The 13,469-nt window shown below is 33.0% G+C and overlaps 2 protein-coding genes across 2 annotated transcripts in view; one reads left to right on the forward strand and one right to left on the reverse strand.

Moving 5' to 3' along the window:
• Window positions 1–21: 21 nt before the first annotated feature.
• On the forward strand, window positions 22–1,620 carry LOC102595238 (aspartic proteinase PCS1-like). The gene has a single exon (XM_006352377.2). It carries the CDS (start codon window positions 53–55, stop codon window positions 1,346–1,348), a length of 1,296 nt encoding a protein of 431 aa, XP_006352439.1. The 5' UTR covers window positions 22–52; the 3' UTR covers window positions 1,349–1,620.
• A 4,834-nt stretch (window positions 1,621–6,454) lies between these two features.
• LOC102595562 (peptidyl-prolyl cis-trans isomerase PASTICCINO1) overlaps window positions 6,455–13,469 on the reverse strand; it is a 15,743-nt gene continuing 8,728 nt past the window's right edge. Inside the window, exons 11-21 of the mRNA XM_006352378.2 lie at window positions 11,134–11,191; window positions 9,852–10,000; window positions 9,577–9,674; window positions 9,366–9,435; window positions 9,160–9,219; window positions 8,744–8,800; window positions 8,144–8,212; window positions 7,908–7,985; window positions 7,719–7,820; window positions 7,124–7,195; window positions 6,455–7,046 (exon numbers count right to left, since the gene is read on the reverse strand). Of these exons, the coding sequence (XP_006352440.1) occupies window positions 6,789–7,046; window positions 7,124–7,195; window positions 7,719–7,820; window positions 7,908–7,985; window positions 8,144–8,212; window positions 8,744–8,800; window positions 9,160–9,219; window positions 9,366–9,435; window positions 9,577–9,674; window positions 9,852–10,000; window positions 11,134–11,191 (1,071 nt within the window). The 3' untranslated portion in view covers window positions 6,455–6,788. The remainder of the gene's footprint in view (window positions 7,047–7,123; window positions 7,196–7,718; window positions 7,821–7,907; window positions 7,986–8,143; window positions 8,213–8,743; window positions 8,801–9,159; window positions 9,220–9,365; window positions 9,436–9,576; window positions 9,675–9,851; window positions 10,001–11,133; window positions 11,192–13,469) is intronic.

A 13,469-nucleotide genomic window follows, 5' to 3' on the forward strand; every position in this document is an offset into this window, starting at 1 on the left:
CCCCCCCCCCCCCCCCCCCCCCCCTCCCCCTAAAAAAAAATCTCTCTTCACCATGGGATCTTACAAAACTTTCTTGATTTTCTTCCTCAATTTTCTTCATCTATCAATAGCCAAAAATCTCCAAGAAAACAACACCCTTTCACTTTCTTTCCCTCTTACAACAACCCCTTTATCTCAAAATTCAACTTTGAAATCAAATTATTTATTTTCATCTAAAGCCATGACAAATAACATCCCATCTTTGAACTATAAATCAAATTTCAAATATTCGATGGCTCTTATTGTTACACTTCCTATAGGGACACCTCCACAAGATCAACAAATGGTTTTAGATACTGGTAGTCAACTTTCTTGGATTCAATGTAACAAAAAATTACCTAAAAAAACACCTCCAGCAACGTTTGATCCATCTTTATCGTCCTCTTTTTCTGTTTTACCTTGTAACCACCCTCTATGTAAACCGCGAATTCCTGATTTTACCCTTCCAACATCGTGTGACCAAAATCGTCTTTGTCACTACTCTTACTTCTATGCTGATGGTACTTTAGCTGAGGGTAATCTTGTACGAGAAAAAATTACGTTTCCAAATTCCCAAACTACCCCTCCTTTGATCCTAGGTTGCGCGACCGAGTCGCGCGATGCGGAGGGTATTTTGGGAATGAATCTTGGGAGGTACTCATTTGTCTCACAAGCTAAGGTGCAAAAATTCTCTTATTGTGTGCCACGTAAGCAAGGTAATAAAATAATGCCAAGTGGAACATTTTACCTAGGTCAAAATCCCAATTCACATATGTTCCAATACATAAATCTTTTGACTTTTCCTCAAAGTCAACGCATGCCTAATATGGATCCCCTAGCTTACACTCTTGGTATGGTGGGGATAAAAATTGGCGGGAAAAAGTTGAATATCTCCGAAAAGGTTTTCCGGCCAGACGCTGGTGGTTCAGGACAAACAATGATCGATTCAGGCACCCAATACACGTTCCTGGTTGAGGAGGCGTATAGTAAAGTTCGTGATGAAGTTGTTAGGTTAGTAGGTCCGAAATTGAAGAAGGGGTATGTTTTTGGAGAATCGCTCGATATGTGCTTCGATGCTATAAATTCAGTACAAGCTGGTCAAGCGATAGGTGATATGACGTTGGAATTTGAAAATGGAGTTGAAATCTTGATCAATAAAGAGAATGTGTTGGATGATGTAGGTGGAGGTGTTCATTGTGTGGGGATTGGAAGATCACAATCACTTGGAATTGCAAGTAATATTATTGGTAATTTTCATCAACAAAATTTGTGGGTTGAATTTGATTTGAGTAATAAAAGAGTTGGTTTTGGTAAAGTAGAGTGTAAGTAGGGTACTAGACTAGTGTTAGTGAGTAGTTGTTGTCACATATTATTGGTGCTTTGTTTTGAGTACATATTTTAATTTAAACTTTTTGAAATAAAAAATTGTATATGTTAATCTAGAGGAGTTGTTGGGGGTTTGTGTAAATAAAATATTTTCTTTGACATAATAGAAAATTACATAAAATATGGATGTACACTATGTAAATGTAATGATCTTGGTTTTAGTTTATGTCATCAAATTTTGTTATTCTATTCTTGTAATAGATATTATTCCTTCTACTTTAACTTTACGGATAGTATTTGGGTTAGTTTATGCAATTATCTCTTGTTTTCTATAAAAATGCAATTCAAAAAGTTGATTTAATTAACAATATGATACAAATTAAACGAGTAAACTTTGGAGCTGTGGTCCATATAGTGCTAGTCATTTTTTTGTGATTGTGACAAGACAAGAACATTAAAATTCATTAGTTAAAATGTTTGAAATAGTCTTTACTCTCCTTTTCTCTTTAGTTCCCGTCGAGTGCTTGATATTCTATTAGGATCTAATTGAATTCAAATTTACATCGAAAATTTTTATAAGAGGGTACAATGTGACTCTTTATGACAAAGCGACTTTATATCCCAATAAACTAAAATATAAAACTTCTTATTAAAAATATTTAAAAAGTGTACATTAACTCTATCACAATCCTTATTTATTAATTAGTCTGTAGTACATTTATACCCTTTTTGTCACAGCTATGTATGAAAAAAAATATAATTATTACACACTGGAAAAATTTTGTACATGTGTCCAGGTCCATTAATTAATTTTGCCGTGGTCGGTCACGTAAAGATTTAATTCTTGAACAAGACTTTAGTATATATTCGTACTAACCACGGACTCCAAATATTTTACACTATAGTTTTTAGTTAGCAAAAAAATCAATACAATTGGTCAAAGTTGCAAAATAAAAGGACTACATAATTATTGTCAAGGTGTTATGGACACTTCTTCTTTTTATAATAAGTTGATGCCCGATTTGACTTACGTGTACCATAATTATCTTATCGGATATCTACTATATTTCATCAATAATGATATATATCTAAAATTTTCACTTAAAATTTGACACACAAAAAATAAACACACGAAGAAGTTTAGGTGATTCAACATATGGATAGAGCTAGTAACAACCGCTCAGGGTATTCATCCAAACCCGTTCGGCAGAAAATTATATTGTTTATATATGGTTAAAATTATATTTTTTTATGTATAGATAGTAAATGTGAATACTTCTTCATATTTTGAATTCCCTTAATGAAAAATCTGACTCTCCACTGATTAAACATCTATTATACATACATAATTATTATTATGATATTATATATACAATTTAATTTTTCAATAAGGAATATTCTGATGAACCTATTGCGTCTTTAGTCTCGATCTTTCAATCACCATAGATATCGAATAATTCTGTTCATCGAGAGTTAATTAGCCGAATCTTTCTAATTTGCAATTTGCATGCAACTTAGATGCCGGCCTTTGTTTAAAGTGGATCCACATAATCCCGACACTTTCATGATTAAGAAAGATTAAGATCCTAATTAAAGTCATCTAAATTAATCCCCCTTTCTTTTTTTATTTAAAAAAATATTAACACAAGTCTAATCGTACTTAAATCATCATATCTCTAATTGTTTATTAGCGTCTAATTTCATTTAACCACGTTTAGAGAATGTTCTTAATATTTTTGAGTGTAAAAAGGTAAAAACTTTAAAGTTCTATAGCTACATAAATTGTATGATATATTCAAAAAATCTTCATTTATTTTTTAGATTTTATGTCTGATCAAACTATGATACGATACAGATAAAATAACATAATAATGAGAAAAAAAAGTTACCAAGGCTAGAAGGCAAACACTTTATATTTGCCAACCTAGAAAAGTTGTTGAGGCAATTAGTAAGTTGTAGACTTAAGAAGAAACTTCTTAGCTGTAAAATTATATGCTTCTAAGTAACAACAAAAATATATCACTCTCAAATATAACTTGAAAAAAACTCCTTAGCTGTAAATACATACACTTGTAAATAATATATTTTTCTACGATGTTCGATAGTTATATTAGAGTTTGATTAATTCAGATTTGTATTACTTAAGATATTTATATTTAAAAGGGAAATGCTCATTCATTATTGAATTTTTCTTTTTATTTATATTCAAGACCTTAATCCTAAAGAAATCTGAAATTCAACTCATCCCATCATATCATTGATGGTGAAAAGAATTGAGATAAGGGTAAAAAAAAAACCGTACACATGACTTGAACTATTAATACTTTTTTGTTAGTTTCACATTTTAACTAGCAGTTGTTCCTCTTTTCTACCTGAAAACTATCACCATATATATATATCAAAAACAAATTAAATTGAGTAGATCGATAATAATATTTCAAATAGAAAAAAAGAACCAACAATAAATGTAGAAACTTCTTATAGCTGTAAAAAGCATATACTTGTAAGTAAGAATAAATTAAAGATATTACTTGTCAAAATCATTAAATATATTTGTTCTTGATTCTTTACCAACTATGACTTATCAGTCCTACTAAATATCTCTTATTTTCTTCACTAAATTAAATTTGAGACAGCTAAAAGAGGACCTAATTCTTTTCTTTTTGTTATAATTGACCAAACAATTGAAAAGAAATTATTTCCTTCTTTGAGGTTGAAATTATATCTTTTTATACTATTTATAATTGATCCTTCAAATTGTTTGATTTCCTACATCATATTCGATATATGTTTTAAATTCAGATTAATTCAGATACACAATGAAAAGTTGCTTTGAAAATTAAGTTTATTAGGAAATTAAGCACTATGAAAAACAATTATAAAGAAAAATGGTTTATTATATATAGCATGATCACAAGAATTATTAATTGTTAATTAATAAGGAAGAACAAAGGCATTAGTTAGGTGCCAAACCTAATGGATAAATGCTTACCAATAATACAACTAATTAAATGTAAATAAATATAAAGAAGCCAAAAAGGAGATAAAGAGAAATGAAATAAAAATTATAAGGAAAAACAGCTGGCTTATATATAACTAATAATAATAATAAATTTAAAAAGTCTAAAACTAACTAGTAGTATATATAAATCTATAAGAATTAATTAAAAGTTTGCCTTTATTGTGCTCCTCGAGAAGTTCATGAATTAGAGTTTGGACCACCTATAGGGATGTGTCATGGGATAGGGACAGAAATAGTGGCGAAATCAAAAATTTTATTTTACGAGATTTAAATAATAAAATAATACTAATAAATAGAGAAATTAAAAAGATTTAATGATATATTTTTAAACCTATATATATAATATAGTTTTTCGAAGGCTCTATGAATCGATCCCCTTGCATCTCTAACTATGCTTCTAGATCACTTCACCTTTAGCTAGAAAATTCAAGTTCGAATAATGTGAGTGGAAAAAGAACCTTTGAAAGGAAGCATTTTCTTTTTGATGTGTCATAACTTATATGCGATACAAATCTGAATTAATTGAATCTATAATTTTCGAATACTAAATATTATACATATAATAACTCTATAGTTTAGATGCACGCTTGGAGAATCTTATCTTTAAAGTACAGCAATATGACAAAAATGTTTGGTCTGCTAAGTGTTATATATGAACAGACGCCCACGACTTTTGACTATTATTTTCACCAAATTTTGGTCCCCCCACCCCACCCCACCCACCCTATATATATATACCGTATAGATATGTGAGAGGTTGACTGTGAATGGTTTCACGAGAGGTAGAAGTAAGTCGAAGAAGTATTAGGTGAGGTGATTAGCCTGAACATAATGCAACCTCAATTTATCGAGGACATGACCTTAAATAGGAAATTACGAAGAACACGGATTAGGATGATAGGTTAATAGGTAGTTGAGTCTTGTCTCATTTATCATTCCTTACTAACAGTTATAGTATTACTCTTGTAGTTTTCAGTTTCTTCAATTTCTGATACTATTTATTGTTCCTTATATTTTTTTATCGTATACTCAAAAAAAAAATTACTTCTGTTATTTCTTTTTGAATCGATTATAGTTGCATTCATTATTTCCTAAGTTACTAATCTATACAGAAAATGTTACAACTTAGAATTGGTTTTTTAAACAAGTGTGTAAAAATCTTTCACATTTATCAAAACATAATTATTAAACACAATAGGATTTTCAGTTAATTTTTGTCAAATAAAATCTTTGAATTTGAATTTTTATCTCAAAAGTAAAAATCATGAATTTATATCTATCCAATCATTGGAAAATAGACTTGTTCAAATATAATTGGAAAATTGAGGCTTTTTATGTGTACTTTATATGCTGGATTCAAATAAAAACTTTCAGGCTCCAAATTATTATTATTTTCAAAATTAACGGCAAATTTTGTTTTTGTTTTGTACTGTTCTCATTAATCCACAGTTCCACACACTTTTGTCCCTATTTCAATAGTACTTTTTTCCTTTATTGGGATGATATATAATTTTTTCAAATTTCTATCAAAAAATATATATAATATAGTTGATTCTTTGGCTTATTTATTAGTCAATATATATGGGATGGGTATTACTAGACAGTTGCCATCCATTTTAGAGTTGAAAATAGTGACATTTTGTTACTATAATTTTGCAATTTGGGCCCACCTCGATTAATTTTACGAAAAATTATCACTTTCTATCACCGTATATAACTCTATTCACCAAAACTTGAACAAGTGGAAAGAAAACACATAGTATTTTACTTTCGTTGAGATTTAAACCTGAAACCTCACGTAATCACTTCACTATTTTCATATTATGTAAACTCTTCTTATTTCAATTTATTTGTCTTACTTTCTTTTTTTAGTCTGTTTCAGAAAGATTGTCTTTTTCTTCTCGTTTTTTGACATCTCTTTAATTTCAACTTTCTAAAGTGACATGTTTAAGACGACCAAATTAAAGGACATTTTGGTACATTTTATATATATTTAGTTTAAGACTACAATATTTAAAAGTCTTGTTTACTTTCTTAAACTTCGTATCAAATTCAAACCAAACCAAACAAATTGAAACAAAGGAAGTATATTATATGTTCTCTATAACAACATTTCTCTATAGCAGCCAAAAAATATTCGGACAAACGACGAAAGAGCTATAATTTGTAAAATTCTAATACACTGGTCTCATAGGTAGAAAGGAAAATCCCATTTTCAGAACAAGAACTCTATAATATCTTATATGAACAACTACAGCAACATCAATTATGTCATAAAAAGATAAATTTTCTCACCTGCATCAATTTATTGTGTTATCACAGTGTGAATAATCCCCTACTGTGCTTTCTTTGGAGAAATTGACAGAGCAGAAATGAAATGATGTTGCGCGATCGTTGCATGGTATTTCATCGTTTTGAATCCTCACAATATGGTGCATCGGTTCAGGCCAACAGACGCGAAAAGCTTTCTCAATTGAGACAAAATACCTGGCGGAGGTGGAGGCGCTGTAGTCTGACGAGTTCTCTCTTCTTGGTCGTCTAAATTGTCAAGATCATCCTTTTCAACATTTTCACTTGTAGCCTCATCATCCTGTACGTCATTAGTCCCAACTTCCGCGATTTCTCCAGGTCTTTTGTCAAACAATCCCTTAAATTGCCTACGAACCCTCCTCTCGACTTCCTGCTTGTCCAAATGATCGGAATTTAGAGTCAAGAAACTTAAAATGATAAAAGTTAATGCATAGTACAATGACAAACCTGTTCCTCCTTTTTAAGTTTCAAAAGAGCTGCCTTTGCACTCGCCTCAGATGACTTGTCGATGCTCATCATCTACAAGCGTTGCACATGTAACTTAGAACAACGTCTCAGCATCTAGTATCAGTATAAAACTTAACATTTTAACTCTATAGTACAATAAGCCAAACTTAAATGACCTCATCAAAAGTTCTTATAATAACATTCAACGTGAGGCACGTCACTCAGTATTTACTAGTCACATGTCACTCGGTATTTGCTAGTATTGCAGCCAACGTTGATGATAAAAACTTGTGGGGATAGTATTCTGTGTTAGTTATTCCAAAACCTGGGAAAGACTTTTTAAAATGTTAACTTTACGATCTTTAACTAACATTTGTCATTGTATATGGCATTTCTCACAAAATGATAGCGGAAACCTGGAAGGACCTAGAACATTTGAGAATTGAGGGACTATCCGATTCACGGAACAATACAGTCAACAGGGGAGTTCTGTGTTTGTGAAATTTCAAATACCCCAGAACCTTTTGCACTAATAGCCTAAATACAAGAAGAAACTAACCTTATTTTTGAAAATGGTAACGAAGAAGAAACTAACCTTATTAAAATCAGCTCTTGCTTCTTCATAATCTCCAGAAGCCATGTAAGCCATCCCACGTCGATAGAGAGCTTTTACATGAACCGGATTCGCATCTAACACCTACACAAGACCATCAGAACGAGTCTAATTGGATACGGAAAAGGGAGGCCTGCATATATTCCTGCTAGCACAAAGTTTGAGGGTCACCTTATTGCACGTCTCAATTGACTTCTTATGCTCTCCCAATTTCAGTAAGCAGGCAGCAACATTGAGATGCAACAAATTCTGTGTACATTCATTCACAAGGAAGAAAAGGAAAAGCCTTCAGGAGTCGAACATTGACAGAAAAGAGATATAACTAATCATTTCAACTGTAATGAAAGCAAAAATTTTCTCGTTTTGGAAAAAAAAAGTAATATAATCTGTTCTGCAAACAAAATTACCCTGGTGTTTGCAAATTCCTTTCCTTCCTCGTCATCCTGAGGATGGACATGATTAAACTCACGAAGTACCTGTAAGAAAAAAACAATTTTAAAATCTACCCCTAAAGTTTAGAATCCTCATCGATCCAAATATAAATGCTGCATAAAATGGAAAATCCAACCGATATTGGACCCTGGTTTCTCATAAGTGTGAAGTACCTTGAAGAATCCAACGTAATTGCTAGCAACATCTTTAATTTCGAATGGATATTTATTTATAGAAAGCAAATTCCAACATACTTGATTTCTTTGAAACAGCGATCAGAAAGCACTGAATCTTAACCTTAAGTATTAAAACTCTGATGTAATTAATAAGAAAACAAATAACTTAAGAAACTTATTTGGTCGCAAAAACAGTTCATTAGAGGTTTTTGCTTGCCCAAGAAATACCGTCTTGGTTAAATTGGCTCATGATGCTAACAGTACAAAAAAAAACAAACATAAGTAACGTTATTAAGTCCTCCTTGAATGACAACATAATGGAATAGAGCTCCAATCTTAACTAGTGAAAGGAACAATCAATTGGTGCAGAGATCCAGAGAGAGAGAAGACCACACTTGCCTTCTCATACTTTGCTTTCGCAAGTTCAAATTTCTCTTCCTTGAAAAGCCTGTTACCCTGAAAAAGGAACAGTTGCAGCAAATGACTTCCCTTAAAATGAATACTAGATTGGTAAACATTTTTATCCAGGTATCACAGACTAAACCGGGAACGAGACTATCGCATTTCCAACTAAAAAGCAAACTTTCTTAAGGGATAAATATCCAGATTATAAGTTAACAGTTACGGCACTAAAACCTAGTCCGAGCATCCAGATTAATGTCAGGACAAAGCACCCGATTGTTAGACGGATGAGTATTCAAAATCATACTCCAAGCTATAGACATGTATTTACCGTGGAAACTCAATAATTATTTAAAAAGTAGCAGATTATCTGTATTACTCAAAGTTTCTGAACATATTTGTTTAATGCATACCGTGCCTTTGATCTTCTCTACATCGTCCATTATTTCTCTGAAACTGAAACCAGTCCAGTCCTGCAATTTGCAAGGAGAGCACACGAATTCAGTCCTATTAACTAGAGAAATCAACAAATGAAAATCTTCACCACTACACGCACATTCTTTCCCCTTATCTCACCCTATCATACTATCTTTTATGTCGCCACTATTTGTAACTTTACCTTCGGTGTGTTGAAATCAAGAAGCTCAATCTCCCATTGCACATAAGCACCTTCAGGAACATTAGCTGGCCTGAGCCCATGAAAAATGATTGTAAATTGTTGCAAGTAGTGGAAAGTTCTCATCAGAAAAGACGTGTTTATGATGAACATATTTCATCGGGGAGAACCAAGTAAGGGTAAAAGTACAAGCACAAAGTTTCTACCTACTAACCTTTCAAATTTGTCATAGGCATAATCAGGCGGGCATGTTACAAGAGATACCTCTCCAGGCAACATCAAACGAACAGACATTTCAAATCCTTGAGGAACCTGATGTCAAAATAGAGAACTCAATCATACAAACTGAAAGAGTTAAAACTGAAAAGCAATAGTTGTTTACCTCATCCTACATAAAGTAATCCTTATAAGAAAGCTATACTTACAAGGTGATATAAAAAGATAAACAAAAACCAGGATTAGATCACTTTATGAGGTCAAAGGACTTACAAGCCCTTCTCCAGAGCTGAACTCTAAAGGCTGACCATTGTTGTCAATTCTTGTATCATAGAACACCGTCTTTTCTTCATTAAGAAGCAAACCTTTGTAGTGTACGCGCAGTAGACTGTCTTGCAGAGGGCAATCCATAGGAAATTCACCTATTCATTTCATCGAAGTGAGAAAGTTTTTCAGTTGATATTAACCTTATTGTAGATAAATTTCAACTCAGGACTAAAAAGACAAAAAGACTAAAAGAACATAAAGGTATACATGGCATTGAAATGACAAGAACATCTAACACCTCCATCAAATAGGTAACATCTTAAATACAAGCGACAGGAAGCTTATCAAGCAGGTCCAATAGAAAATACCAAACTCTCGACTCCATACAGAAACCAAGCAAAACAATTATCATTTCTTTCCAAGAATGCAGTTAATATCCTATAACAAAGTCCAGCATAAAAATGATCTTGGTACCTAACTAAGAACGTTTAAACCTATAATAGTCAAGGCCCTACTGTCCGTCAAAAAGTGTTGGCCGCGACTCAAGGGGTCATAGAATAGATCAGCCGGCATCAGACACAAGTTGATAAGATAAAAACATAAAATGAGAGTCGTGACTCATGCAATATAATTTGAAATGGATTTTGTAATACAACATCCAAGTCTTTTCACCTCAGTGCTGGGCATCACTCCTCCCACTCTCTAAGATAATGACAATCTGAAGATGCTAAATCCAGTCAAATAGTCCCTTCCAATGGATAAAGTGTAGAAGGTGAGAAGGACCCTTAAGCTATCCACACAACTAGGGTAAGTTACTAGAGTATAATTGTTGTTTAAGAGATTCAATAAATTTGAGGTAATGTCAAATTCAATTGTATTTACCCCAAAAGGAGCAAAATAAGCAAAACCGGGTTAAGTAAAATAAATGAGTTATAGCTTCTCAAAATAGTTCGGGATGACATTTGTTATGTCAATCATAAATACTGCAGTTAAATAATTGAGAATGATAACTGAGAATTCATGAAAAAGGAAGTTAACCTAGGGAAGTAAATCCTGTGTGAAACAAGGGAACATGATGAATCACCATATGGAAAACAAATAAAGTGCATTGTAGGAGCCCAGTTAAACTATTTGATTTTGATAAAAGTAGTATTAGAAAACCAAAAACAGAACTCAATTGTCTTTTTTCATTAAGATATATTCAGCAGAACTTGACGGATCATAGTGATGAGAGGTGCCGAAGAGGTATATAAGTCAAAGTTGTGCTTGGATTAAGTCTCAACAGTACCTCTTCCATCACGTATTCGGCGTTTTATGAGGCGTCCATCTCCAAGCACATCCCGCACCTGCGACAACAATATTCACATTTGGATTCTTCATAGCAAAAAAAAAACAGTAAAAGATAAATCGAGCAGAAACTTCTTTTCTTTTCCATAAATGGTAACTCGTGGTGAACTTAAAAGTCAGGGCCCTTCGGGCAGACGAAGGAGGAGTCACAAGCATTAGAGGATTGTTTGCTGGCAGTTTACACATGATGAAGCATCTCTCGGCATTGAAATGTGTGATAAAAATATAAAAAAACAGGAAGATAAAAATAAGAGAATGCCACCTTTACTATCCCGAAATAATAAGCAAATGCATAAACAACACCCTTGATTTATCTTCGGACATTAAGATATGACAAGCATTCAATCCATCATACTTCAATCCAATTAGTTTGGGTCGTCCATACAAATTAATACATTCATTCCTCCTTATCTTGACCAATTTCATTCCATTACTAAATAATTTCTCTTACACGGAAAATTAGGAGTTCTCTAATACTACAGGTCCCCTAAATCCCACATTTATCCCCTAGTGACAAATAAGTTTATAACTAGACTAAAATGACTCCTGATGAACATCGACCTAATGTAAGTGTAACAATAACAAGTCTAAATCCTGACTAGTAGATATCACCTATGATGGACCCTTTGCTTCTATTATGTTCTGTTCTTAGCTATGTCAGCATTGATCCACCTAGATTTTAAGTCTTTCAGACAACTTCCTTCCATATGATTCTAGGTCTACTTTATCCTCTTTTAGCATTCTTCAGATCATTATTGCTCTAAGAGGCAAAAAATCTGAAACCAAAATTACACTGTAGGATATAAAACAACCTATAACTTGTACTTTGAAGAAGCATGTTCCTTTCTTTTGGCCTCAAGCATATTAGTCAAGAATAGTGACACAAAAAGGTCATTGAACATATATGAAAATGGAATGCTAGCATTAGAAATTAAAGATAATAGTAAGGTGGCCATCATAATAATGATATACATCCTACCGATGGAGAAAATATGATCAAGGACAAGTCAGAACATCATGATTACATCCTGAAAATGCACCAAATTATGGTGACAAGGCTGAGGAAACACCATTTTTTTAAAGAACTTCTCAAAGTATCCAAATTCATGTGATATCTAATCAGCATGGGTATCTGATACCAACCCACCTCTCAAGATGTATTTTAGAAGAAAATATCGACAAAAGAATAAAGAGTTGAATTCTGGACAAACAACTGCTACAGCAGTTGTCTAGCAGTTATCTAGCAGTTATTATTCCTAATTTATAATTTATAGTGTCAGTCTTATCCTTCTATGTTCTCTATATGTAATCGGGATTAGTTATTGGTATTATGTAATTAAGAATCAAAACTAATATTTTCTGGAGTCTTGTCCTCTCCATACGGACAACTTTATCTGTATAGTTGTGTTTAAGATACTTGCACAAACTATTTACAGTAAATCTACTTGCTTTGTTCTATTTTGTCGAATCTCTACTTCTGGTTACTATCAGTTTTGGTATCAGAGCAGATCGATCCAACATGGTCAATACCAGATTGTCTAATTCCCAAGAAGGCGTTCCCAATGTTGAATCTCTTGCCCAACAATTATCTGCCATAGCGTCAAAGTTAAATACGATTGGCAGCAGATGTTGCAACATTGAAGGCCCAAACTAGTTGCACTCAACAAGAAGAATCCAGTCATAGAAATCGTAATAAAGGAAAGTCTGTTTGGCAAGATGAGGAAGAAGAAATTGATAGTCCATCTTGGTCAAAAAATCCTCCCAGAAAGCCATACACAAAGATGGAATTCCCTAGATTTGAAGGAGGCGATCCTAGAGGATGGATTTTGAAAGCAAAAAAACATTTCTGCTACTATCAAACTCAAGAGGAACATAAAGTTGACATGGCGGCGATGTATTTGGAAGGGGATGTTCTAGATCTCTTCTCTTGGATAAATCGTGAGCGAACTTTGCTTTATTGGGAAGAACTTGTTAAAGCATTGCAGGAAAATTATGGTCCTGCAGAGTTTCAAAATCCCGACGAGCACCTTTGCAACATTCAGCAAACAGGTTCTGTACAGGAGTATCGTCAAGAATTTGCAAAGCGTTCATCTAGGGTTACAAATTGGCCAGATCACTGTCTCTTAGGGGTGTTCCTGAATGGGTTGAAAGAGGAACTTAAATCTGATGTTAGGATTCACAAACCCAGAACAGTTTACAGGGCTATGAGTTTGGCACTTGAATTTGAAAATAAATTAGGCACAACTCGCAGCAATAGAGTGCCTAATTGGACCCCAA

The sequence above is a fragment of the Solanum tuberosum genome, unplaced genomic scaffold (assembly GCF_000226075.1).
Source record: "Solanum tuberosum cultivar DM 1-3 516 R44 unplaced genomic scaffold, SolTub_3.0 scf00148, whole genome shotgun sequence".
NCBI classification, from domain to species: Eukaryota; Viridiplantae; Streptophyta; class Magnoliopsida; order Solanales; family Solanaceae; genus Solanum; species Solanum tuberosum.